Source organism: Aphelocoma coerulescens, chromosome 17, assembly GCF_041296385.1.
Source record: "Aphelocoma coerulescens isolate FSJ_1873_10779 chromosome 17, UR_Acoe_1.0, whole genome shotgun sequence".
Taxonomy (NCBI): Eukaryota; Metazoa; Chordata; class Aves; order Passeriformes; family Corvidae; genus Aphelocoma; species Aphelocoma coerulescens.
In genome coordinates, this window is record NC_091030.1 from 2039327 (window position 1) to 2067131 (window position 27805).

Here is a 27805-nt window from a genome sequence, read left to right on the forward strand (position 1 = left end):
AGGATCTGCTAAACCCTGTAACTCTGCCCAGGCACCTCTGATTCAATTATACCTGTCCCTCTGGGGAGAAGTTTAATTACATTACAAATTAATTTTACTTAAAGAACAGTTGGTAAAAGCCTACGGGTCTGCATTGATTTATTTTTCCCTTGGTCTTTTCTTTTAACTTTTCTGTTTTGAATTGTTCTGATTAGCTTCCTCTGCTTGATGCTCCATATCTCTACAACTGCTTTGGAAAAAGGACTGCCAGAGCTTTGGAGATAGGCTTGGGATTTCTTTAGCCTTATTGAAAGAACTGATGAGGAATTCTTTGAATTCCTGTGGTAGGATTAATAACAGGCCATACTTTATGCCCCTGTAATTATCCTCAAATTTGATCAGAGATTCTCCTTCTCTGTATGGAAAGGACTCCAGGGCCAAATAGGATTTCTTTCATGCTGTAGATGGACACTGCTCACTGAAGCACAGAACTTTGGTTAAATAAGCTGCAGTTGCCTATAAAAGAATATATTTCGTGCATATATTTCATGATTTTATTATCATCTCTTCATGTTCATTTCCACCACTGCCAATACTGTGAGAAAGAAGAGATTTCTGTCAGAAACCAACTCTAGGATGGCATCACTGAGGTCTGGTAGCAGCAAAGGTGAATTTTCAGCTGTGGTCCCCTCAGAATCCATCCTGGGGACCCAGCAGAGGTGCAGAGTGAAGGGTTTCAGTCAGGGCTGTGCCTTTGGAAATGTGCAGCAGTTCCTGGTGTGGAAGCAGCTGGAGGCCACAGGGATGGGGCTGGGGGTGCTCTCCTCTTCCCTGACTAAAGCTGTGGGATAAAGTTGGGACCAGAGCTCTCTGGACCTGTGGGGTGGGTTTTAGGGGCCGTGGGGAGGAGGTTTCAGCACTGGATCATTGAGGTTTCACTCGGGGCCTGTCCTTCCCAAAGCTCTCTCCCTTCTCCAGCTAATCCTGCAGGGATCCTTACTGGCTCCTTAATTTATGGAGGTCTGAACCCAAAATCCACAATGTCTCCTTTCTGATAAATCCAGGATTTGAGCACAGCATTTGAGCCATTATGGCCTGAGAGCCTCTTCCCTGCCTGTCTCGGTTTGAAAGACAGGTGTCTGCTAAGGAAGGCAGAAGCCTCCCTTGGAGTGGCAGATGTAACCCCTTTCCCTCTGAGTTATGATTTTGGAATCAAGGGTCTTTAGGCAAAGATGTGGGAAATAGGAATAACAGTTCTTTACTATATATATATATAGATAGATAGATAGGTAGATATATAACCAGTCGAACAAAACACCAACAACTATGACAGTAACAGCAAACACAAACCCAGTCCCAGCCTTCTCGGCTGTCAGGCCACCTCCCCTCGGGTGCAGTTCCGCTCGCAGCCGACAGGGATCGCTGGCGGCTCCCGGTGAGCAGGGCAGGTGCGATGGTTCTCCCGCGGCTGCTTTGGTGCCCTGGGATCCCGGGGAAGGATGGAACAAAAAAACTTCACAAATCCCGGCTGGTCAGCCGGTCCTGGACTCCCGGAACCGCAGGCTGGACTGGCAGGCCGGAGCTGCAGGCACAAACACAAATCCCGGGTGGCAGACGAGATGTATCCAAAAGGGGAACCCCCCGGGGCTCCAGGCAGGCAGGGTAAGCACGGCTACAGCGTAGCGAAGGCTCGAAGCAGCAGCGGTGCAGGGCGGCCCCAGCCCCAGCCTCCAGCAGGGCAGGGAAAGCAGCCTTGGGATCCCGGTGTTGTTTCCAGCAGAAAGGAAAGACGCTGAAAACGGGAACCAGCAGCTCTTCTCTCCGCGGCTTCTCTCTCCAGACGCTGAGAGCGAACTGAACTGCCCGCCAGGTGAAAACAAAAGCCTGGACGGGCCCTTTTGTCTTTCTTAAGTATGGCTATCTCCTCTCAAGTATGGCCATTTATCTCCTAGCAACATGCTATGGGAAAAAATTCCTTTAACAGAAAAAAACTAGGACTAAAGTAAAACCCCAACATTGCCCAATGCTGATGTTTGGGGCAATTTGGCCTTTTTTTGGTGCTGTTGTTCCCTTTGAAGTGAAGACCCAGATCCCTCTGGATATCAATATGGAGTATTTGCAAGGAAAAGGCTTTCTGGAGCATATTTATTTCTGTCTGCTGAGCATTTCACATCTGCTTGGTCGAAAAGGGGGAAGCTTTGCCCTGCTGAGCTTCTCCTGCTTGGTTTAATGTGAGAGGGAAGTGAGGAGAGGGAAGTGTCAGGCTCAGCACCTGCTTCTGATGGCACTGGGCTGGGAGATGGGGCAGAAATGGAATTAATGCATGGGTGATTGACGAAAAGGAGCTGGTAGCTCTAATTAGGAGCCTAATTCGAAGGTGTGGGGTGAAGAGGTGCTTGCATGGCCTTTGCCAACAGCACAACTTGGAAATGAAATAAGAGTGTATCAAACTTTCCCTCCTTAAATCACATCACAAAATGCTTTTGATTAAGGCAAACGAAATTAGCTGAGGTCTGAACACCAGGAGGTCCAAACAACAAAATTGCATTTTCAATTATTTAGGCAGGGCCTTCTCAGAAGGAATCGTGTGTTGGATGCAGCAGCCTCTTCATGGAGCCAATTCCTTCTGCCCAAGGAGTTCAGGGTCTGGATTTTGCTTCCTTCCATGCCAGCCTCACTGGGCTGTGATTTGTAGCATCTGGTACCTGCTGAGACTCAGCTCTTGCTGCCAGTTCTGGGCTCTGAGCTGGAATTCATCAGCTGGGAAAGGCCAAGGGTGGCTCTTGCAAGAGCAGCAGAAGGAAGTTGGTTTTTAGATGCTCTGAGTTTTAAACATCTCCTGGGTTTTATATATTGGGGTTTTTTTTTAAATAGAATCAAATATTTCTTGATTCTGTTTTGCCAGCTTTCTTGCTTTTTTCTTGTATGATATCCTGGATTTGCAGGATGTGTCAGTCTGATGGTGACACCTTGCACTTGCTGATACCCAGGGTTTGTTCAGCCTCCTGCTGGAGCGGGAACTGAACATTAATCCTTGGTTCCTTCCTCCTTTATTCCTCCTTTGGAATGATGGTAATTGTCTTGGCAAAGTGTCCTGAGGTCTGTTGGTGCAAATTTGCAGTTAAAAAACACCACTGAGGATTTTTGTGGTTCTGTGGAAGAATCTGGGGGGTACCTGAGGTGTGGCTCTGACAGGTGAGGCTGGGGCAGAGATAAGAGGATGAGAATCTCCCTGCTAGACATGAGACACAGCTGGGGGCTGTGCATTGCTTCCTGTAGGATCCACAACCTCTCCCTATGATTTTAAGTTTTTTATCAGCTGATTAAACAAGGTCTCAAAGCATTGGCTGGATATCAATCCTTGGGATAGGGAGTCTTCCCCTGGAAGTCATTCTGATAAGCACCAGCTACTGAGTGTGAAACCAAAGTTTCTGGAGCCCCTTCAGGCCCTGCAAGGGGCTCTGAGCTCTCCCTGGAGCCTTCTCCTCTCCAGGTGAGCACCCCCAGCTCTCCCAGCCTGGCTCCAGAGGGGCTCCAGCCCTGGGAGCAGCTCCATGGTTTGCTCTGGACTCTCTCCAGCAGCTCCATGTCCTTCTGCTGGTCCCAGGGCTGGAGGCAGCTCTGCAGGTGGGGCCTCACCAGAGCGGATGGACGGTCAGATGGATTTCCAGCATAATTAGGGGTAACTCCCTGCTCAGGGATCCTTGGTGCTGGAGACAGCGCTTTCCTCACTCAGTCCTGAATCTCTCCTGTCAGAAAGGAGAGAAAAGTTTCAGCTTGGTCAGGTGTGAAGAGGCTTCTCCTCAAAAGCTCCAAGCTCAAGGTGAGAGGCAGTTGTGCTGCTCCTGTGCCCGTGCCCTTCCCTGAGCACTGAGATCCAGAGGGTGGAGCCTGCTCTCTTCCTAGGAAAAAGGCTTTGAATCTCAGATTTTGTCATCTTACTCCTCAGCTGGGAACACGTTGCCTTTGAGAGTCTCCTTTAATGATCTTGCTCCTGTTCTCAAGGAGAGCAGCTCACACGGAATAATTAAAACTCGCCTGAAATTTCCTCCCCGTTTGCAAATGTTGGCACGAGTGTCCTTTTGCAGGCTCCTCACTAAGGTGTTGATAAAACCTCTCTCATCTCATTATTGCTTTCTGGATTTCAGGGAACTTTATGCCCATGGTGTTCCATGTCTGGCTTTCATTTAAAATTTAAAATTTTAAAGCCCTTTTTATTTTTTGGGTAATTGAAGCTGCATTTTTCGAACCATTTCCAAAGACTCCCAGCAGTACAGGATGGACCTGGGCCAGCTCTGCTCACTCCATATGGATGTGGAAAGCTGGCAATGGAAATCCAGGCAGGTGGGAAGGACCCTCATTCCCTCCTCTGTCTCTCCCCACACTCAGCTGAAGCTGCAGGAGGTCAGAGAATCACAGAATGTGCTGAGCTGGAAGGGACCCACCAGGATCATCCAGAGCAGCTCCTGGCCCTGCACAGACCCCCCAACAGCCCCACCCTGGGCATCCCTGGCAGCGCTGTCCAAACGCTCCTGGAGCTCTGGCAGCCTCGGGGCCGTGCCCATTCCCTGGGGAGCCTGGGCAGTGCCCAGCACCCTCTGGGGGAAGAGCCTTTCCCTGCTCTCAGCCTGAGCCTGCCCTGGCCCAGCTCCAGCCGCTCCCTGGGTGCTGTCCCTGTCCCAGGAGCAGAGATCGGAGCTGCCCTCGGGTGCAAAGCACCTGGAATCCAGGATTATCCAGCTGGAATTTTCCTTGTATCTGTTGCCCCTTGTCTGTCTCTGTGCACCTCTGAGTAAAGCTTGGCACCATCTCCTCTTTATGGTTCCTGGAATCATAAAACTGAAGTTACAGGAGACTTTCTTGTGGCATCTGTGCTGCTGCAGCCTCTGAGAACCTCCTGTGCTGTGCTAAACGAGGTGATTAATTCCCACCTTTCGAGGTTTGATTCTTGTCCTCATCTTTTCTTGAGAGAGAGAGACGTTTGCCTTCTGCTGCTTGGTTTTTCTTGGTAGTGTAGGTGGGCTTTGCCCTTTTTTTGGCTTTTTTTTTTTGTTTTTAACGTTTCACTCTTGCTGTTGCTTGTTGGCCTCCAGATCCAAACTTAAAATGCCAAAGGCAGCGTTTGCTGGAGCTTCAAGTCCTCAAAACTTGCTGTGGAAATTGAAGCCTCCAGCTCTGCTCCTTCTGCCCTTTGTTTCATCATAGGTGATAAATTTTCCCATCAAAAGCTTCCAAGCCTGGGATATGTGAAGGAAAAGGAACCAGAACAGGCTCTTCCATAATTACAGGGCTATAAAGGCATAATAAAAATAAATGTGGGAACAGGAGACACAACACCTCTGAATGTGAGCCCTCAGAGTCAGCACTTCTGTTGGGTAGAAAGGTATTTTTATCATCAGAGGCTGCCACAGAAAATTACACCCCACACCCAAAAGTCTCCATCTCTTGCAAGTACAGAAGTCCCAAAACATCTCTGCAATTAAATTTGACCTTTAAAAATGTCAGATCCAGGGCTTTCCTGTGAAATTCCTTTACAGAGACGATGAGAATATTATTTAATGCTCCTGCCCCCACCCAGGAGTACAGGTGCAGCTCTTGAGGCTGCACACAGCTCATGGACACACAGAAATAATGGTGAAAAACTGGCCCTGGCTCCTGTTTGCCACTGCACTGGGATTTTCTTCAGCTAGGAGGCCCTCGGTGCTGTGAAAAAAGGAACAAAAAGTTCCCCACATGAAGAGCTCTGCCCACCAAGGGCTCGTGGATTGATTGAGTCTCTTTTCCTGCTTCCAGATTTTGCAGAGTTTGTTTTTCTGGGGCTGTTCCTCACCGAGATGTCTCTGAAGATGTACGGCCTGGGGCCAAGGAACTACTTCCACTCTTCATTCAACTGCTTCGACTTTGGGGTGAGTAATGTTCAGCTGGGTGGATCAATCATGGGATGGTTTGGGCTGGAAGGGACCTTAAAATCATCTCGTTCCCACCCCCTGCCATGGGCAGGGACACCTTCCACTGTCCCAGCTTGCTCCAACCTGGCCTTGGGCACTTCCAGGGATCCAGGGGCAGCCACGGCTTCTCTGGGAATTCCATTCCAACCCCTCCCCACCTTCCCAGGGAACAATTCCTTCCCAGTATCCCGTCTAACCCTGCTCTCTGGCAGTGGGAAGCCTCTGTCCTGTCACTCCCTGTCCTTGAAAAACCTCCCTGTGGAAAGCAGGTGTCTCTCCCGTTATTCAGGAGCCGGGCGTTTAAGGATGAGTATGGAAATCCACAGGAAGTGGTGCTGGGAGTGTCTCCTGCGGGGAGCAGTCCCTGTATAAATTAGCAGCAGCGAAATGCATTAAGCTTCCCTCGTTATCATCCTTTTGGAAGGGATGTGACAGCTGGGGGATTTCATTTCCTCCAGCCCCGGGGTGTTCGCAGCATCAGCACCCCTGAGTGCTCTGATTGCCGGGAGATTCTCTCCCTCCCATTTCAATGAGCTGATTGAAAGACAAAAAAAAAAAAAAACCAACCCCCACACATCTTCCTGCTCATGTCCCCTGTCACGCACCGAGCAGCCTTCACCCCGAATCACACAGGCAGCGCTTCTCAGACACCAGCAGGAGCAGAAGAGTGAACACCTGATGAGGTGACAGCAGGGCAATAATTCAGATCCTTTCAGTGCAGGAGTCCAGGCTCAAACTGCAGCTCCGGTGTGAGCAGCGGGGCTGGGTTTGGCTCTGCCTGACAAAGAGCCTCGCGTGTGGATGTTAATTTATTCATTAAAAGCTATTAGCTCTAATCTGTGCTCGCGGAGGAGAACTCGGCCTCTCTTATCTCCAGCGTGGGCTGAGCAGGACTCGGGCTGTTGTAACAATCCAGATATGGAGCTTCAGATGCAGCCACGGCAAAGGGAGAGTGGGGCAGGGCATTGTGCTCCTCACCCAGCCCTGCTCTGACATCCTCTGTTGTTTCCAGTTTTTATCTGCCAAAAGGAGCGACTCTCTTCCCTCACGGAGCAAAAATTCCTGTGCTCCCACGGGGAGGAGGAGGTGTTGTCACCTTCAGCGAGTGACCCTCCTAAATCCAAGGCTCTGAGCAGAGCCAGTTTATTCTCTTTTAGGCTGTGACAGCAGCAAAGCTCAGAGTAAACAGAGATTAAATCACCCACCCCTGCCCGACAGCCCGAGGTGTTGCACGAGGCTGTCCCAAGTGTGGGACTCTCCTCTCCAGGGTGTCCTGGCAGCTGTGGTGGCTCAGAGGGTTGGGATGGGTTGTCCTGCACAGCCCAAGGGACAATGCCCAGACAGTCCACAAATTGTCCATTCGTGGTGTCGCTGCCTTGTGACTGATGTGAGGGTGATACCCTGCACTGGCTGGGCTCTGAGCTGCCCCCCAGGCTGGCTGCCAGTTTCCTTGGATCCCTCAATCCAGGGTGCTCCTTCCACAACAGGAGCTTGTCAGGGACAGGTGATTTAGGAGCTTGCACAGAGCAAAAGCTGAACCTTTGAGGTCTCTGAGCTCTGTGGGGTGTGCAGCACTGGCAGCGAGCTTTGCCGAGGGTTTCCCAGGAGGGAAAGCTGTTGATCTGTTGCTAATTCGTCCTCCTTCAGAGAATCCATAGGGATCCTCCTTCTGCCTGTGTTTTTTTCCTCCCTCACCCACCTTCCAGCCCCCAGAATGAATTCAGCACTGGAACATCACAGAGAGCTGTGCCCAGTTTTGTCTGACAAACCATCGAGATGCAAAGGGTGAAACAACAAATCAGAGCAACATCAGCCCGGGGAGCACCAGCCCGGCGGGGTCTGGTGTGAAACAGGCTCCCAGGAGGGCCTGCTGAGGAACATTAATTACCAGTGGGATGTGGAGGGGCTGAGGAAAGGTTTGTGCTGGTTCATGAGGGATTCCCAGTGGTGGGAGAGAAGTTTTAGTTCCTCCTTCTTCAGATGGGAGACAGGGGAATCATCAACTGTTGGGGATCTCCCTTTCCCTCTGTATTTTCTGGAAGCTCAGGGCACAGCGTGTGTTGCAGGGCAGTCAAGCAGTGCTGGAATTTTCAAAGACATCCAAGTTCCTGTCCATGAAAGGAGCTCCCAGGCCTGCTCCCCCCATTAATGTTCCACAAAGCAGCTCGGCTCTGGTGATAGCCAGTTCGAAACTGGTTTTCATGTGGGGCCCACGGGCAGTGGGAGCTCAGAAGTGTTGGGTAAATGTGAATTACAGCAGCAACTGGCAGGGAAATGCCTGTTTGATCCTATTAACTCTGCAGAAACCTCTGTGGGCTGAATTGTCCTTCCCAGCTGTGCTTAACCCATCCCTGCTTGCCCTTTTCCTAATAAAGGATTTCTGAGGAGATTTTTTCCTTGCTTGAGGTGAATCTTCTGCCATCCTTAAACCAACGAGCCAAAACAAAACTTTAAAAGCCTGCCTTGATTTGGGACAGTTTTTTCAGTGCCCCGAGGCTGAGGGCCAGGCAGGTGATGGGATGTGTGTGCCAGAGGCTTTGCAGGATCTCATCATAATTATTGCTTTGATTGCTCTCCTAAAGACTCTCAGCTGCCAGAAGGTTCTCGTAGAATTTACCCAGAGCTGCTGGAGATGAGGAGTTTTAGTCCTTCTGATAGGGAGGGGAGGATGGGGCAATGCCCTCCTGCACCTCTGCAAGGTTGTGTGGGGTGGGAAAATGAACTGTTGGCATTTGCAGTTGAGCCAGTGTTAAAAAATATGATTAAAAATTACAGTGTCCTTCAAGAAAAGGTATTTTAAAGTAGAGAAGAAAGCAACAAGCTCCTATCTGTGTCAAAATCACTGGGTGTTCTCCTCCTGGCTATGGCCAGACTGGGATGGAGAAAATTGGGATGAGGTTTTCCACTTCTCCTGGCTAGTTTAGGATTCTCCTGAAGTTTTTATAAGAAACAGCTCGAGCTGCGAGTCCTGAACTCTCCTGAGCCTCTCTGGAAGCCTCACAGGGAGCTCAGCAGCAGTTCTGCCCTCTGTAAAGTGGTCTGTCCTTGCAGGTCATCGTGGGCAGCATTTTTGAGGTCATTTGGGCTGCAGTGAAGCCGGGAACCTCCTTTGGCATCAGCGTCCTGAGAGCCCTGCGCCTGCTGAGGATTTTCAAAGTGACAAAGTAAGTGCAGCTCCCTTGGCACTCACAGCCAACTTGAGCACCCCAGGACATCTGTGTCAGCAGCCCCAGGGCCAGGAGGAGTGTTTTCCACGCTTATCCACCATAAATTAATAATTAAATTGCTAAAAAGTTACAAATAATCCAAACAACCAATGCTCCATCCCCCTGGAGTAGCTGCCACAAAACCCTGCCTGTCCCATCCTCCAAAGTCTGCACTGGGGGACAGGAGCAGATTAAAGCTGCAGATGCAGAATTTCCCCTTTCCTTGGCTGGGCAGTTGGGAATTTTGGGAATTCCTGAGCCTGGATTTGCATCCACAAGGAATTTTAGCAGCCCTTTCTCTCCCTAGCCTCACGTCCACCTTTGTCCACCCGTGGTTGCTCAGTGGGCTGACAGCAGAATGTCCTTCCTTGCTTTATCTTGAAGCTTGTTTAAAGCAAAAATCTCACGTTACCACTTGTATTTTGTGGTAAAAACCCCCAAGTTTTATGTAATTCCTCAGTCCCATCAGCTCCCCACTGATCTGCTGACAATTCCTTAAGTATTTAGGCTCTGGAAAAGCCTAATTCCCTGGGGATTGCTGGGTGCTAATCCCGGGGCTGAGGAGCTGCTGTTGACACAAATCTGATCTGTGTTCCTGCTGCCTGGGCTGGGAATGCCAGAGTTTTTCAGCCTGGAGACTCTGAGGTGGAATTTTCACTCAGGTTGCCACAACTTTTCTGTTGTTTCCGTGCTCCTGCCTTGAGTTAATGTGTGCTGGCATTAGCAAACAGCTCCTGTGCCCCTTCCAAATCCATCCAGAGCCGTTCCTGCAGGATTTCTAAGGTGTGCTGTGGAAATTGATGACAAATTTAGCTCGTTCTGCTGTTTTCCACCTTATTTTTTACACCATTACCTCCTCAGTCCTCCCTTCTTTCCATCACTCCCCAAATTCTTGAAGTAACAGGAGGAGGAACAGCCCCTCCCTCCAAAAACATCCCAACCACCTGAAATAGATAAGGAAATTTTGAGCAAAACATTTGAAGCAATCAGGAACAAGTTTTGTAGCTCTGTGGGGCTGATTTTTACCTGCTAATTGTTTCTTGCTAATTAATATTCAGATCCCAGGTTTGTGTGTGGCACTGTGTCATTTGTTGTGCTCTGGGACAAACAGGGTGGAAACTTTAAATTCTGTACATGTCCAGCAGAACAGGTGGGTACCAGCACCGAAAATGTCACTGGGATTTATCTTGATTTTATGTGGGGAACACTCCTGGCTTTGCAGTGAATTCAGAGCAGTTATCACCAGTTCATTGTACCCAGAGCTGCTGAGATTTGCTGCTGCTGGTTGCTGTACTTTGTAAAAATGTTGGACGTTTTTGCAAGTTACGATTTTATTTTTGCCATTTTTGACCACTGATTTTAGTCAGCACAATGAATAAAGGGAGGAGTCGTGGGATCATTTAGGTTGGAAAAGACCTTCAAGAGCATCGGGTCCAACCACTGGGGCCAAGGCCACCACTCACCCATGTCCCCAAGCTCCACATCTTTTTAAATCCCTGCAGGGACTGTGAGCCCACCACTCCCTGGGCAGCCTGGCCAGAGCTTGACAACCCTTTTAATGAAGAAATCTTTCCCAAAACCCAACCTAAACCTCCCTGGCACAATTTGAGGCTGTTCCCTCTTGTTACTGCTCGTTCCTTGGGAGAAGAGATTTAACTTCACAAATCGACCCGAGGGCTCTGCCCCTTCTCAGCACAGCAAGTGCCACTCCCAAGCCACTGCTGCTGAAGTTCCCCTGCCCTAATTCAGTGGATTTTTCACCTGCCATGACAGAATTGAGTTGATTGTGTGACCAGAGCCAGCTCCCTGCAGCTCCCAAGGGGAATCCTGCATTATCCCAGTGCCTGAGTGCACCGTGTCCCCAAGTGCCACCTCTATTAAATCCCTGCAGGGATGGGGACTCCCCCACTGCCCTGGGCAGCTTTTTCCAATGCCTGACCACGCTTTCCATGAAAAATATCCAACCTCAACCTCCCCTGGTGCAACTTGAGGCCGTTTCTCCTTGTTCCTTTGGAAATAATTCCTGTTAGTTTCTCACCAAAGGCTCTTCCCCACTCATGTTCTCCCCTGGCTGCTCTGATCCAACGCAGGTACTGGAATTCCCTGAGGAATCTGGTGGTCTCCTTGCTGAACTCCATGAAATCCATCATCAGTTTGCTTTTCCTGCTCTTCCTGTTCATCGTGGTCTTCGCTCTGCTGGGGATGCAGCTCTTTGGAGGACAGTGAGTCTGAGGGATCTTTGTTCTGCCTGGAAGTGTCCACATCCCTGATTATAGGGCTGGTTTATGGGGAAATAATTCCCGTTCTGGTGTTCTCCCTGGAGCTGAATTCTTCCCTAAGGAGGAATGTCCCCAGTTTGAAGCTCCTCCATCATCCCACGGCCCCCAGTACACCCAGAGCTGAAACAGGACTGGGGGAGGCAGCACTTTTTGTCCTGGTTCTTTCCCTGATAACCAGAGTGCCACAATATTTATCCACTTGGAATATTTTCCTGCTGGAAAACACAGTTTTGGTGGATCTGAATATTCCCATTAGAAATGCCAGCTGTGGTGGATTTTGCAGCAAGAACCATCACAGTGTTATTTAAACTCCAGCATCGGTTCTGAACTGAAATAATGAAATGGTTTTGTTTGGTCTTTGATTTTCCCAGTCAATCCTGATTTTATCTCTAAAATATTAAAAAGAAATGATCTACTGAGAGGGGAATTTCAATTTGGACTTTTACACACTTGAGGATGAAAACTTCTTGTAATGGTTCGTTCTGCAAAATCGTTGGAGGTTTTGATTGTTCATTTTAATTGGGGATGAAAATGGATTTTCAAAGCACTGGAATTTTCTCTGGGAATGAAATTGAGTTTTTGCTGGTGGTTTTGTTAAACACCTGCTGAGATGTTCCCTGCTGAGCTCACCTGGGGTGTTGTAGCCAGGTGGAACAAATGGTGCTCCCTGACTTGGTTTATGGGGTGTTAAAGGCTATTCCAAGGCTGCCTGGAGCTGCTTGTCCCTCCCCAGTCCGGTTTTGTTTTCTCCCTTCTCCCCAGGTTCAATTTCCAAGATGAAACTCCAACCACCAATTTCGATACCTTCCCTGCTGCCATCCTCACAGTCTTCCAGGTAAAGCCGTGCCTCGTCCTGGGGGGCAGTGTTAGAATTGAAATTCCTGGATATTTCTTCCTGTTTAGGGAGGGCAAAGAAGCCCCCAAAAACCTGTGGAATTTAAGAAAGGGGAGGCCCTTCCTCCTCGGGTGTTTGACTTCGCTGACCAATCCATGTGTCACTAAAAATCGAATTTAAATCAGTGCTGTGGTATTAAGAAAAATGAGAACAAAAGATTTATTGCCAGGGGAAAAAATACTGATAAGACAGATCTTTCTGTGCTGAATTAAAATCTGTGTGTGGCCAGGCTGTGCCACATCTGTGTGTGCCCTTTGTGTTCTCCAGCCCCTGCCCATGGAGTTGCAGCTCTTGCAGATGCAGTGCTCGAATTTAAAAGCTGAATTTCACAGCTTTTTTATACTTGTCTTTTTTAGAAACAATATTTTAAAATAGTTTAAAACCATTTAAAATTGTTTAAAATAATTTTAAATTATTTAAAGTAATGTTAAAGCAATGATTTTAGGTGTTTCAGCAGAGAGTTGGGGCTGCTGCTCCTGCTCCAGGTGACCCTCACAGATCCCAGCATTTCCAGCCTTATCCTGCACAATGTGGGCTCCTCCCAGATCCAAACTTCCCCAGATCTCAGCAAGGTTTGGCTGATGTGTTTCAGTGTCACGACCCCAAAAGGAGATAAAAAGGGAGGGAAGGGGGGGTGATGATGAGTTCTGGATTAAGACAGGAAAAGAATCTCATGGCAAATGTGTCCTGTGAGCTCGGCAGGAGCAGCTGCCCAGATGTGAGGCAGGTTCTGTGCTCACCTCACAGGATATTGCCCGTCGTGGGGGATGAATTTTTGCATAAGACTTTGGTGCTCATCAAAGGAAGGGCTCAGAGACACATCCAGGTACTGCCATGGAGCTGGAACTGGGAGCAGCTCTGGATATGAGCCATGGGAATGTTGGTGTTGGTTGGCTTTGGGACTGGAGCTGTCTGTGGAATGTTCAGCTGGAATATTTCCTGTTAGTACTGAGATAAACACCCACCTGCAACGTGGGACAGTGGGGAGAAGGAAACCACTTGGGTTTTAGGACATTTGTCTGGAATGTCAGAGGTAGGAATTAAACCCAGGAAAACCCACCAGCCCTAAGGTCCTCCAGAGGCTCTTAGGTACCCTCTGCTCTCGTTCCATCCCACTCCTTCCCTGAGCTGCAAACTCCAGGTCAATGTTTTTTCTCTGTGGGGCTGGGATTCCTTTCCAAGCTTTTCTTCCATAACCTCAGCTAGGCTGAGCAGAGCAGCACCGTTCAGTGACAGCACTCAGAGTGCTGGAAAAAGAAAGTTACATACACCCTGCCCACCCCTGACCCCTTTGGAGATGCTCTGTGTAAGAAGCTTCTCAAGCAATCTCTTCTGCCATCTGCTTCAGCCCTGGCTGGGTCATGGTCCTGTCATTGGACACCCAGGCTGTGTTTGGTCCATGCAGGATGTGTTTTGTGCCCTGCACTGGGAGCTCGGGGTTTTCTTGGGGCTCTGGGAAGTGCCCTGCATGGCACTGGTGAAACCTGGGATCTCTGCATGGCTTAGAAACGGAGAGAAATTTTGCTGGGAGTGAAGTGTCAGAACGTGGATTTTGTTTCCTTCCACCTGTGTGAGAGCCCCTGGTCAAGGTGGGCAGGTGATCCAGAGGGGCAGGGTCAGCCAGTCCCAACAGCCCCACCCTGGGCATCCCTGGCAGCGCTGCCCAAACGCTCCTGGAGCTCTGGCAGCCTCGGGGCCGTGCCCATTCCCTGGGGAGCCTGGGCAGTGCCCAGCACCCTCTGGGGGAAGAACCTTTCCCTGCTCTCAGCCTGAGCCTGCCCTGGCCCAGCTCCAGCCGCTCCCTGGGTGCTGTCCCTGTCCCAGGAGCAGAGATCGGAGCTGCCCCTCGGGAGGAGCTGCAGCCCCCGGGGAGCTCTGCCCTCAGTCTGCTCCAGCTGAACAATCCCAGTGCCCTCAGCTGCTCCTCACGGGCCCCTCCAGACCCTTCCCCATCCCCGTGTCCCTCCTCTGGGCACTCCCTCACAGCTTTAGGTCTTTTTCTGATATTGAGACACCCAAAACTCCCCCAGCACTGGAGCTGAGACCACCCCAGCCCTGAGCAGAGCGGGACAATCCCTCCCTCACCCATCTGGTGACGCTGGGCCTGGTGTCCCCACATGTTCATCCATTTCTTGGGGACAGTCCTGGATGGCTTCGCTCTGCCTGGCTCCCCCAGACCTCTGTTTCCTGTGAGTGACCCTTTCTCTTTGTCCCTGCTCTTGCCATGCAGATCCTGACGGGGGAAGACTGGAACGCTGTGATGTACCACGGGATCGAGTCGCAGGGCGGTGTCCACTCGGGAATGTTCTCCTCCATCTACTTCATCGTCCTCACCCTGTTTGGTAACTGTATCCTTCCATGGATGTCCTGCCTGGCACAGTCCTTTCCAGGCTCTCAGAAATTCCCAGTTTTCTCTAAACTCTCACAGCCTTATACTTTAAAAAGCAAATTATTGCCGTGACAGCGCTTTGGGGTGAGAGCTGAAGGTAAGTTGTCCAACTTGGTGTCGCTTTTCTTACACCAACATAACTATTTTTAATTTAATTTAAAGAAATTTCATTTTAATTGTTATGTTTTACCTTGCAAATGTTCTGTTAAGAGTTAATTTAGATTGTGGGAGAAAGAATCGAGGACAGGTCAGAGCAGGACCTTGAATATGTTCACAAAGAGTTCGTTTTTAGTCGGGAGGATTGAGATGGGTTTGGTGGAGATGAGTAGATGATGGTGGAGATGAAGCTTCATTCTCTTGGTGCCTTTGTCTGGGGCAGCTTAACCAGCTGTGCTCTCCCAAATGCCCCAAATTATCTCATCTCCACATAATTCTTCAAATTTAATTCTGGATCTTAAGTTTCAGTCTCTGGGAGTGTTCAGTGTTCCAAGCCTTGGCACAGGAAATGTCTGGTTTTTTATTCTGAGAGATGGAAATCTCCTGAGGGTAACAAGAATCTGGGAGCTTTCATCCCCCAGATATGCCAGGGTATCTGCTGGGGAAGGGGTGGTGTGTCCCAGAGGTCCAGGGAGGCAGGAACAGAGGGACACCGGGGTGGGATTTGGGAAAGGAGGGGATATTTTATGTGTATTTTATATTTTACACACAAGCAAAGCAGCTCCCTGAGGGAGCAGCTGGGTGTGATGAGGAGAGCTGGGAGAGCAGAGGGGCTGTGGTGGCTCTGTCCCTGTCCCAGGGGTGGCCAATGCTCTGGGACACTGCCACCATCAACCAGCTACAGCATCACTGGTGTGAGGGCACGGCCTCAAGCTGCACCAGGGGAAGGTTAGGCTGGACATCAGGGAGAAGTTGTGCCCAGAAGCAGTGATTGGCAGTGGGATGGGCTGCCCAGGGAGGTTTGGAGTCTCCATCCCTGGGGGTGTTAAAGAAAAGACTGGATGTGGGTCTGGGTGACAAGGGAGTGACAGGTCTAGGCTGGACTCGATCTCAAAGGGCTTTTCCAGCCTGATTGATTCTGTGATTGATTCTGTGATTGTGTGATTGATTGTGTGATTGATTGTGTGATTGATTGTGTGATTGATTGTGTGATTGATTCTGTGACTGATTCTGTGATTGCTGGCTGCAGCTGTGTGGAGCCAGAGGGAGCATCCCTAAAAAAGGAAACCCAGGAGTTGTGGCAGAGACGAGGCGGCCTGGGCTGCTTTGTTTGTTCTGCTGAGCGGGATGAGAAGGCCCCAAAGCGGGATGAGAAGGCCCCAAAGAGGGATGAGAAGGCCCCAAAGTGGGATGAGAAGGCCCCAAAGTGGGATGAGAAGGCCCCAAAGCGGGATGAGAAGGCCCCAAAGAGGGATGAGAAGGCCCCAAAGCGGGATGAGAAGGCCCCAAAGAGGGATGAGAAGGCCCCAAAGAGGGATGAGAAGGCCCCAAAGAGGGATGAGAACGCCCCAAAGAGGGATGAGAACGCCCCAAAGCGCTTCTGCTCCACCCAGGAGCTCCCGCGAGGATTTCCCGACCTCCTTGCTGGTTACAGTCCCAGCATTCCTCTTTTCCTGGGAGTCCTGTTTGGGCTGGGAGGTGCAGGAGAAAGGGAGGGGTGAATTGGGGGAAATACTGGAGCTGAAGACAGAGTTCCTGCAGAAACGGGCTGCTCCAGCTGGAGTGGAGGTGACAAAACGTGACATCGATGCATCGGGGCCTGTGGATGGCACAGCTCCAGCCCTTTGGCTTTGCTGGAATGCTCTCCTTGGGATGAGGAGCAGAGACAGGGAAGAGCAGAGCAGGCAGTGGGAGCTGTGCCTGTCACACCAGTGTCTCCATGGGATTTATCCCGCTCCCGGCGCCGTGGCAGCGATGCTCAGACGCCTCCCAGCAGCCAGCACGGCCCTTTCAGAAGCACCAGGCTCTGGAAAAAACTGGGTCAGTGGAGAGCAGGGAGGCAGGGAGAGCTCTAAATCCTCCGGGCTTGGCATTTGGAAATGAGATTAAGCTGTAATCAGGCTCAACAGCACAGCTGAGGGAGGGACTTTTCACCTCGGAGCAGCTCAGATCCAGCGTTTTTGAGGAACAGGGCATTAATTCCCTTCCTCACCTTTAATTCCAACGGGAGTTCTCCTTTGGCCTTTGGTTTTCATTAACAGGGAAGAACAGGGGATGTTCAGGAGGAGGAACCTGCTGCCCCTGCTGTGGATTTGGGATTTGGAGAGTGGAAACCTCATCCACCTTCTCCCTAAATCTCATCCTGGCAGGTGCAGCTGTCTTGTTTCCCTCCTGCTGCTGAGGTGATCCAGGGGTGGCTTTCCTGGCTTCTTCCAGATGTCTCCAGTGCCTTTTCCGTGCCTTTTTCCCACAGCCCCGTGCTGGTGGCACAGCTTGAACTCCTTGGAAGCATTTAGGAAGGGAGGAGGATGTGCCAGATGGGATTCTTTGATTCTCCCTGGATCCTGCAGGTTGGGATGAGTCTGCTGCACGTGGAGTTCTGTGAGCACAGAGAGAGAGGGAAGAATTGGCTGACAAAGAGTAATAACAGCCAAAAAAAAAACTTATGGAATATCCTGGGGTTTTTTTTTCACAAACTTCTAAAGTTTTCCAGCTTTAAAGAGAAGCTGTGGCTGCCCCTGCATCCCTGGAAGTGTCCAAGGCCAGGCTGGACACTGGGGCTTGGAGCAGCCTGGGACAGTGGGAGGTGTCCCTGCCCATGGTGGAGGTGGAACAAGATGAGCTTTCAAGGTCCTTCCAAATCATTTTGGGATTCTGCAATACTGAGACTTCATTTCTTCAATTGGACTTTCTGCTCTTATTTTCTCATCTCAAAGTCTGAGCCCTTTGGGATGCTGAGCCTGGGTTCCTCTGCTGGCAGGGGGTTTATTGTCACTTTGGGAGCTTTGCTGTTGGGTGAGGCCACTTGTAAGAGTTTGGGGACGCTGGATCAAACCTCATTGGAGAACTGGGGTGGGCGATTTGGGGTCAGCTGGCAAAACCTGCCCTTTTTAAACCTGAGGGACTCACTTCTCCTCCCAGAGCTGCTCAGGGCTCTGTGATTATTCCTTTTCCTGAGGAAGGAAGGTGGGATGCTGCTGGATTCACTGCACTTGGTTCTTGGAATCCATTTTTGGTTCTTTGAATTCATCTGCTTTTTCAAGGGATCACAGCAAGGAAAAGTTTGTTTTGCTAAGTGGGAAGTGCCTCACGTTACGTTTGCATTTCCAGAGAGTCTGTGTGGAACCAGAAATGGTTTAATGAAAGTTTTATGATCAAAGTAACAACAGGATTTGGTCCATTTTCCAGGAAATTACACCATGCCTGTGTTCACTGTTATCCACTTAATTGATAAATTGAGGCATCTGTTGAGGCCAAAAAAAAAGGAAAAAAACTCCAAGAAAAACTGCAGAGGAGCCTGAAGGGAAAAGAAGGAACTGCCTGGAGGATGCTGCCCTTCCCTGCCCCTCAAGTGCCAGGCAGGAGCTGATTCCTGGCTCCAGGCACTGCTCATCCAGGTTACACAGCCTGAGCCAGAGCCTGGAGTTTGGGAGGAATCTGGGAATCCCCCAGCTCTGTAGAAAGGACTGAGGGACCTTTTTTGGGGCAGAAACTCCCAAATCTGCCAGACTGTGTCTGCTTGGAAATGGATCAAGCTGGGCTGATCTGATAAAAAGGAATTAATTCAATTTCCAGGGGTTGTTTGTGATGCATGAGCCACTTCCAGCATTTGTGTGGGAGGCAGGGACAGGGAGACAGTTTTATTGCTGAGACATTTATTCCCAGAGGAGGAGGCCTGGAAGTGTTTCCAGCGTGTTGGAAGCACCCCAGAGGAAGAAACCCAAACACCCAGCACAGACCAGGAGCCCAGGGGTGCCCTCAGCCCCCCACCCTCAAAGGAAAGGGGGAATTAATGTCTTTGGAAAGGAAAAATCTGGCTCTTTGTGGGAGGGGTGATGATTCCAGCACCATTTTCTCCTGTTCTGCATCCACTGGGTTCACTGGGATTGAGGTGCTCCCAGCCACTCCTCACTGTCCTGCTGGGATAGGAGAAGGAGCAGGGGATGGGTGTCACATTCCAAACCTCTCTCTGTCCCAGAGGAATCATCCTGTGATGGAAAAAACCTCCATGACATGGAGCAATGCTGGCTCCTGGCTGGAGAAATCCCGGGGCTCTGCATCCCGTGCCCTGCAGGGCTTGGAGACAGTGAGGATGCAGAAACATCCGGAGGGATGAATCCAGCTCCTGCTTCCTGCAGGCTCCAGATCCGATGGGCATCCAGGCTCTGGAGACACTCCCTCAGTGGGAATTCGAGCTGGGAATGTCTGGTGCTGAAGTCTGGGCTGGATTCTGTTTGGAGAGGGAAAGCAGAGGGGCTTTGAGCCGCTGGTTTGGGCCAGCTTTGGTCCTTTGGGAAATCTCCTCATCCGTGAAAGTGGGACAAGGCTCTGGAGCACCCGAGGCAGGGTGGAGCTGCAGGGTGGAGCTGCAGGGGCACCGGGATTTCTGTCTGGGAGAGGGGGATCAGTCCTGTGCCACTCCTGACTCCTCTGCCTGGCAGCAACCCCCCAGGTGCTCCTCCAGAGAGCCCTCGAAGGAATGGGAAACAACGGGAAGGGCCCTGAGGCCGTGGATGCCCAAAATCTCCCTGCAGGCTGAAGCACCCTGGGAGCTCAGCCCTGGCTGTTCCTGCTCTCCCAGGAGGGATTTCCTGCTCTCCCAGGAGGGATTTCTGGCTCCTCGCTCTCACCATGCTCACCCCAGTCCTGCCCTCACCTTCCCACCCTGCAGCCCAAGGCAGGGGAACATGAACCTGACAGAAAATCCCAGACTGGTTTGGGTTGGAAGGGACCTTAAAGCCCTTCCCATCCCACCCCCTGCCATGGGCAGGGACACCTCCCACTGTCCCAGGCTGCTCCAAGCCCCAATGTCCAGCCTGGCCTTGGGCACTGCCAGGGATCCAGGGGCAGCCCCAGCTGCTCTGGGCACCCTGTGCCAGGGCCTGCCCACCCTCCCAGGGAACAATTCCTTCCCAATATCCCATCCAGCCCTGCCTTCTGGCACTGGGAAGCCATTCCCTGTGTCCTGTCCCTCCATCCCTTGTCCCCAGTCCCTCTGCAGCTCTTCTGGAGCCTCCTGCAAATACCTGGATTAATTTCCTAAAACTCCTGCAGTGCTTTCACTGGGTTTATGGACCATTCCCAGGCACATTCCTATTTGGAGGAGCAAACAGAGCTCTGGAATGAGCAGCTCTGCTGTCCCCAGGTGATGTGCAAGAGCCAAATGCATTTTCTCCTTGGGAGAGTGGTTTTGCTCTGCTTGCCCTCCTTCCCTGTGCAAAGGCAGCTGATTTATGGCTGCTCTGGGGCCGTTTTGCAGCCACGGGGCTGGAATAACAACAATAAAATCAGCAATAGCTGAAATCATTAGGTGGAAAAATGAAAGTTAAATAGGAATAAATAATTTCAGGCTGGGGTTATGTCTCAGTGAGCGAATGCAGAGCTCTGCGAGAGGCCTAAGCTGGTGTGGGCACTGCCCTGGTTTAGCTGGGCTCTGTGCAGTTTAGGCCAGGCTTAGGGGATGTTTTATCAGCAGAGCTCATTAGCAGGGCTGGGTGTGCTGCTCTGGGGCTCGGGATGTCTGGGGTGGCCTCACTGTCATCCTGACTCCAGTGGGATAAGCCAGGATCGTTGCTTCCCAGCAGCAGTGACCTGAGCTCCATTTTTCCACACACTCCACACCTTTATACAGCTCCGTGCATATAAATATGCAAATGTTGGCTTAAAATGACCAATTTCCTGCAGCTCCACTGGGTGTCCTTTTAAACAAGAGGGGAAAATGAGGGTGAAATCTGCATTTCTGGGCTGGAGGGATGGAAATCTGCATTTCTGGCCTGTGGTGTCTGTGTGACACCAGGTGGACCCACATTGCTCCTCTGGTGGGGTGAAACCCCTCTGGCCCTATTCCCTCTCCAGGGAAGGACAAATGTGTGTCCAGCCCTGCTGAGGTGGCCGAGTTGGGAATGGTGGCAAAGCTTCCAGGGGTCAATCCATAAAACACCGAGGGGGAAAAGAGGGGCAGCAGGAGGGGAATAATTGCTGTCTGTGCTGTGTGAAGAGTTTTTCCTAAGCTGCTGCCACAGATACTCTGCTGAACGTCTTCTTGGCCATCGCTGTCGACAACCTGGCCAACGCCCAGGAGCTGACCAAGGTAGGTGGAGATCCCTGTGTGCATTAAAATTGCCTCTGCTTAGGGCAGACAGAAAACTTTCCAGCCTCAGGACCGGAACATTTTAACTCTTCCCGCTTCTGGATGCTAATTTGGGATTTTTTATGTGGCATTTTGGCCATTTCTGGGCTTTGTGACCTGCAAGGGAAGTTACCAGAGCTGGGACTGTATTGAACTGCAGCTTGATCATCCCGTGGCTGTTACAGAGCTCACCAGTGCTTAGGAGTGACTCATTTTTGGGGGAAAAAACCAAAGAATCACCACCTTTGGTCCTTCCAACCCAATCTATAAAAAAGCTCAGCTGCTGCACCCAAAGCACAGGTGACACCCTGAGGTGTCCCCTGCTCTGGTGAGCAGTTTGCCCCGCAGAGAGGCACCTGGGGGTTTATTCCCCTGCAGGTTGCAGTGAATATTTTGTATTTAATGTTTTGTATTTAGTTTGGTTTATCAGTGTGGGCATTGCTCATCTCCCATTTGCTGTTTCCAAGAGCACAGGAGAAGCAATTAACAGATTTTTGGCGGATTGGAAGCTCAAACAGGAGTAAATTCAGGTGTTGTGGTGCTGCTTTTGCACCTCTGGTGAGCAGTTTGCACTGCAGAGAGGCACCTGGAGGTTTATCCCCCTTCAGGTTTCTTTATTTCAGGTTGCAGGGAATATTTTGGTTTTGTGTTCTTCACCTCACTGAGGTCGGTGATGGATTCAAGAATTATAATTTTTCTAATCAGCTCCAGGCCAAACAGTTTGTGAGCACTCTGGGGAGAGGTTGGGATATTCCTGCCTCTCCCCAGGTGTGAGGGGATGCAGAGGCAGAAAGCCAGGTCCTGGCAGGGGATGGGGATGGATTCCTGGATGGGAATGACACCAGTGTGACTCTGCTGGATGCAGAGAGCTGGATGTGCACACAGATTTCTGTTGGAGTCTCCCCTCTGGAGAATATTTACATTGGAGCATTCCCCAGGGAGAACAACTCTCAGCCTCGGGGTTGTGCAAGGAGCACTGCGAGTGCTGCACTTGGATTATTGCACAGTTTGGATTTCTTGGTGTGCTCAGATGGATTTATGAGGAGAATTAGGGGGTTTTTTTTGCACATTTTTAGCTTTTCTCACCCATTCCTGTGCTGCTGCCATCAGCACCAGTCCCAGTGACCTGCTGGGGGCAAAAGCAGCAGCGGCCCCATTGTGGTGGTTGTATTTTTATAACTTTAATTTCTTTACTTCTTCCAGTGGCAGAGCTCTCTGCCCACGTGCTGGGGCAGCAGCAGGCAAGGGTGGTTTCTCTTTTTAGGGAAAGGTGCAGTAATTCACTTCTCTGGATCCCTGGAAGTGCCCAAGGCTGTGTTGGATGGAGTTGGAGCACCCTGGGACAGTGGAAGGTGTCCCTGCCCATGGCAGGGGTGGCATTGGAGGGGCTTTAAGGTCCTTCCAACCCAAATAATTCCATGGCATTGTTCAAAAAAATGTTAAAAAAAAAAAAAGATTTGGTGCTCAGGGTTAGTGCTGAGGTTTGGGGGTGAACCTGGCACTGCTGGACTTGATCTTTTCCAGCCTTTCTGGTTCTTTGGATCCCCACTGCAGCTCCAGGGACACTGAGCTTTCTCCAGGTTTCCCACCCTCCTCTAGCTGCTGAAGATGGAAGCAGCCAAATTCCCAGTCAAAATGCACATCCCTGTTGGGGCTGAGCTGGTCTTTGCCATCTCCCTGTTCCTGCAGGACTGGCTCCAGCTCCCAGCTTTTCTGGAGCTGTTTCCTGACAGCCAAAATCCAGCACAGACCCTCCAAACATCCTGGTGGCTTCCAGGTGTAAAATAAGTATTCCAATTCCATGTTCTGCATCCCTCCTCCTTTAAAATGCTGCTCAGGGCTGTATTTGATGGCTCTCTGTTGTTTTGGGGTTTTTCCTTTGGTGTTTTTCATGGGAATTTTTTCCCTTTCAGCAGCTCAGCTGTCTCTGTGCTTCCTAAAGCTCACAGAAATCTCCAGCTTGGAAGCAAAGATCCTCCCAGATTTATGGGCATCCCTTGCCTGTGCTGAGAGGGGGGATGAGGCCCAGCACCCTTCTTGGATAATGAAGCTCATCCTCCTTCTTTCTTAATCCTTTAAGTGCCTTCTTGTGAATATTTCAGCAGCTGACAGGGAGGGTTAGAAAAACCCGACTTTGTGGATGTTTATAAATTCTAATTGAATATTGATGGATTCAGCAGCATTCTGAATCATAGAGCTTCTCCAGAAACTCTCTTGGGTTTTTTTTTGTTTGTTTGTTTTAATTTTATTTATGATCCCCCCCCCCCAAATCATTCAAAAGAAAGGGAAAAAGGTAAAATTCGATTAGACATGTAGCTGGAGAATGAGTGGTTTCCTGCTGAGTTAATACAATCATGCAAACCCCAAAATTGGCCCAGACATACAAGGAAGTTACTCAGGAGTTCAGTTGGTCCCAGGGGAATCTCCTGACATTTCTGCTGTAAAATTAATGGAGATCAGTGCTGAATGTAATTGGGAAAACCAGGAGCAGTTGGAATTGCCTCTGTTTAGGGCAGACAGAAAACTTTCCAGCCTCAGGACCGGAACATTTCAACTCTCCTCACTTCTGGATGCTAATTTGGGATTTTTTATGTGGCATTTTGGCCATTTCTGGGCTTTGTGACCTGCAAGGGAAGTTACCAGAGCTGGGACTGTATTGAACTGCAGCTCAATCATCCCGTGGCTGTTACAGAGCTCACCAGTGCTTAGGAGTGACTCAGTTTTGGGGGGAAAAAACAAAGAATCACCACCTTTGCTTCCAATCTAGAAAAAAATCTGCTCCCAGGCCCCTCTCTTGCTCCTCCTGTTCTGGCCTTGCACTGACTCAAACTCTGCCAACCCAGTTTTTAGTGATTCCTGGGAACTCTGCTGAATCCATTGGGTTCCGTAACCTTTAGGTTTTCTTCAATATATTGACAGGTTTTTCTTCCTGTTCACTAATTCAGAGTGGAATCTACAATTGCCCCCAAAATTTGCTTCTAAAATCTCTCTGCTGCTCATCCAAAATGTCTCAGGTGACAGAAAGCAGGTCCTGCTTCATCCTCATTAATCTGGAGTGTAAAACCACCACAACTGATGATTTATTTTCCTAAATATCCTTAAGCAGGAAGTGTTTTCTCATCTCTGTGCACTGCCAGTGATCCCTGGAAAAGCAGGATAAAACCACGTGTGAGAGATGTGTGAATTTTATAGAAATTTGTATAAAATTCTTGAGGAATGCCCAGAAATCCTGGACTGAAGGGAGTGGCCAAACCAAGAGCTGAACATCCATAAATCCCCTTCCTGCTGCTGCCCTGTGGAAAAGGCTTTAATTGTATTAATGTATTAAATGTATTAAATTCAATGTTAATGATGGGTGGCACCAAAAATGGGGTTTACCACATGAAAAATTGGTTTAAATTAAAATTTAGAGCTCTAGAAAACAGAAAGGGAACATAAACAGGGATGTCCTTATGGGCAAGAGCTTTATCTGTGACCCCTGTGAAACGGGGGTGAGAGTTTGAGCCAGTGTGAGCTGGAATTTTAAATATCAGGCAAAAAACTAATCAATTTCTGGAGTGATCTGCAATATCTGCCTGGAAGAAGAAATATTAAAAATATTCTAAAGCAAACACCTGCTGAGGACTGAGCTCGTTCTGAGTTAGCAATGGCTGCATTCTGCTGCTCCTTCAGGATGGCAAATCCAGCAGAATTCCGGAGGCACCTGGGAAAATGGAGCAGAAGCCCCAGATCTGAAAGAGGTTTTAAAACCTGCACCTGGTGCTTTAGGGGCAGAGAGAGAAAAATCAGCAGCCTTTGATTTTAAGGCTGCTGGAGAGCCCTCAAAGGAAGAAATAACTTGAATATACCTGGGGGGTGAAAGGAAAACCTTAAAGGTTTTTTTTTATTGGGGGGTCTTACTCCTTTAAAAACTCACATTTGGAGGATAACATTTGTGCTGCATTGGGATGGGAAGAGTTAATTTTCTCCACAGGAGCTGCTGGGGGATTTTCGTGGCAAACAAGGATTTGTGCTGGAAGCGCTCAGGGATGTTTTGTTATTGCTGAGTGGTGACCCCACAGAGTCCAGGGGGGAAAGCTGGGGGGGGCACGAGGATTTGGGGACACGCAGCTGGGACAGCCACGGGATATTCCAGACACTCAGAGTGACAACGTTGGTCTGTCCTAGTCCTGTTCCACGTGAGGGAGCTCTGCTGTCCTGGGGATGGCAAAAATGTGGAAATTTGGAAATGTGGAGTGACTCCGTGGCTTTTTCTTTCCCAATTAAACTGAGTTTATCCCAATCCATGGGCACTTTGCTGTTTCCCCACCCCATCAGGGTGACAGGACAGGTGCCCGGGGCTGAGCAGGATTAGACCAAACACCCTTGATTTGCAACAAGCTCCCAAACCTTTGAGAAATCGACTGGAAATATTGACTTTGTGTAATTGCTCAGCAGCTCTTTTATTCAGGCCTGGTTATAGACTTGCAAATATTTGCAAAGGGGGAAAAAAAAAAAGAGAAACTTATACGGTAACGATTTTTTAAAATCAATTTCCCATCTCTTTTTTTTTTATTTTTCCTGCTGAAGGAGAAAAGGAAAACAGTTTCCATTCAGTTGGAGCAAATGCCAGCAAGGGCAGAGCGAGGAGCTGTTTATGCAGATGGTATTCAGGGTGGATAAATCTCTATAATTTCCTCTTCCAAAGCTGCTTCCATTATTTTAATCCTGACTCCTTCCAGCATCACCCTGGGAGAGCAGAGGCAGACCTGAGGCATCCCATAAAGTTGGGCAGAGGAGGCTGTGACTGCTCTCAGCGTGGTTTTCCCTGGATTTCTGAGGTGCTGGCATTGCCATCAGAGCTCTGTGCTTACCCTGCTGTGATTTGACTTTATTTTGGTTAAAAAATTCCAGGGAAGTTGACCCTTGATGACCATGGAAGGGGAACCAGGCTGGTTTTTTTTGCTCTCATCTCAATGTTGAAGATCCTGTAGTTTGAATTTTAGTGGTGCTTTCCATGCTGGGTAGGAAGGGAGAAATCCCAGTTACAATCTTCAGGCTCTTCTGAGCCAACAGAGGTTAAAAATCCTCATGATCCAGAGAGATGCAGGAAGCAGGAACATGACTTTGCTCTACAAACTACATTTAATATGGTTCCTTTTTGTTTTCTGAGTCCTCAGGGATCTGAGGTGGGTGGGAATATCTGGGGTGAAACTGATGGGAGCAGGACCAGGCCCAAATCCATCATTTGTTGTTGTTGTTTCAGAGAAGTCCCCTGGGCAGGAGGTCAGGACGGATTTAGGAGCCTGTCCCTGCCTTTCAGCAGGACATTGGCTTGGGAGGGTTATCACCCACACAGCTCTGGGATAAATGGGGGATTGTCCCACCTGGAATGGTCACATTCCTGCTCAGGTCCCTCCCTGCTCCATCAGAGTCTCCTTCCCTGGTGCTGCATGCTGAGAGGAGACCCAGGACAGTCGAGACAGCTTTGTGAGGGAAAAAACCCTCTTGAGCAAAGCTTGCCTTTCTCACCTCAGCTTGCACCAAACCTGGGGCTCTTTGTGAGAAAATCTGCCTGAAATTCAAATTCCTGTGTCCTCACAGCCCAGCAGGGACAGCCACCCACGCCTCAGGCCCTGGGCAGCTCTGCTTGTTGTTATTCCCTGATTTATCCCCTGATTTCTCTCCCTTTTGTGCCCCAGGACGAGGAGGAGATGGAGGAAGCCACCAACCAAAAGCTGGCCCTGCAGAAGGCCAAGGAAGTGGCCGAAGTGAGCCCCATGTCTGCGGCCAACATTTCCATAGCTGCGTAAGCACCCTTTGATTCCTTGGGAGAAAATCCCTGTTTTCCAGTGTCGCTGTGTGTCCGTCCAGCTGGAGCATCCCACGGGATCTGTGAGCCCTTCTGCACCACCTCTGGCACTCACAGGCCAAATACTGCAGTGCTCAGCACTTAATGAGGAGTTTAATGAAGGATTTCTTTCAGTTTGGTTCTCTTGGTAATGCCTCACCTTTGAATAATTGTATTTTAGGAGGATCTTTTTTTCTTTAAGCTGTCCCAGGATAGATTTCACCAGGTGAAGTGTTAACATCTCACTTTGGATTTTTAATGAGGAGAGGGGGGTGGGCACAGAATGAACTTTTTTTTTTTAATGATTTTGAGTATTCAAGTGCAAGGGCATCCTTTTAAATAGCTGAAACATGTGCTGGAATTCTCTTTCCTTGCTGTTGGAAGGAGCTGGGTTAATAAAATCATATCTGGGAACTGGTTTGGAGGTAGGAACATCCATGTGGAATTTTCAGATGTCTGGATGAGGACAAGCACAGGCTCTGTGATACCAAAATCCTTGGAAAGCTTTGCCTTGGGGCCCAGCTTTTCCTGGACCCTGGAGGTGCAAAGATGAGGTGGAGGTGGAAATATTTGTCCTTTGTTTGAGACATCCCCGGAAGTGTCTGAATGTTGGATGGACTTGGAGCACCCTGGGATGGTGGAAGGTGTCCCTGCAGAGGTCGGGATGGGATGGGATGGGATGGGATGGGATGGGATGGGATGGGATTGGATTTCAGGTCCTTCCAACCCAACCCATTCCACGATTCTGTTCTGTGCTGCCCCACAAAGATTTCCTGAAAAGGTTCCTTGAACTCCTCTGGAATTTCAACATTGGCACCAAAATTCCTGCATTTTACTGGGAGCTGCTGATGTTTCCCAGACTCCTTTTACAGGGGAGATCTCCAAGCAATAAAAAGAAAAAGAAAAGAAATTTCCTGCTTGATTTTATTGGAAAAATCCCAAACTGAAGGCGGATCCCTGCTTGTTCCTTCACTGGAAATCTCTTTTTCCTGG

At 49.6% G+C, this 27805-nt stretch overlaps 1 protein-coding gene across 1 annotated transcript in view; it reads left to right on the plus strand.

Moving 5' to 3' along the window:
* CACNA1B (calcium voltage-gated channel subunit alpha1 B) overlaps nucleotides 1-27805 on the plus strand; it is a 265893-nt gene that overhangs the window by 152051 nt on the left and 86037 nt on the right. Inside the window, exons 12-18 of the mRNA XM_069031456.1 lie at nucleotides 5773-5885; nucleotides 8979-9091; nucleotides 11224-11355; nucleotides 12175-12247; nucleotides 14538-14655; nucleotides 20876-20943; nucleotides 26664-26770. Coding sequence (XP_068887557.1) covers nucleotides 5773-5885; nucleotides 8979-9091; nucleotides 11224-11355; nucleotides 12175-12247; nucleotides 14538-14655; nucleotides 20876-20943; nucleotides 26664-26770 — 724 coding nt within the window. The remainder of the gene's footprint in view (nucleotides 1-5772; nucleotides 5886-8978; nucleotides 9092-11223; nucleotides 11356-12174; nucleotides 12248-14537; nucleotides 14656-20875; nucleotides 20944-26663; nucleotides 26771-27805) is intronic.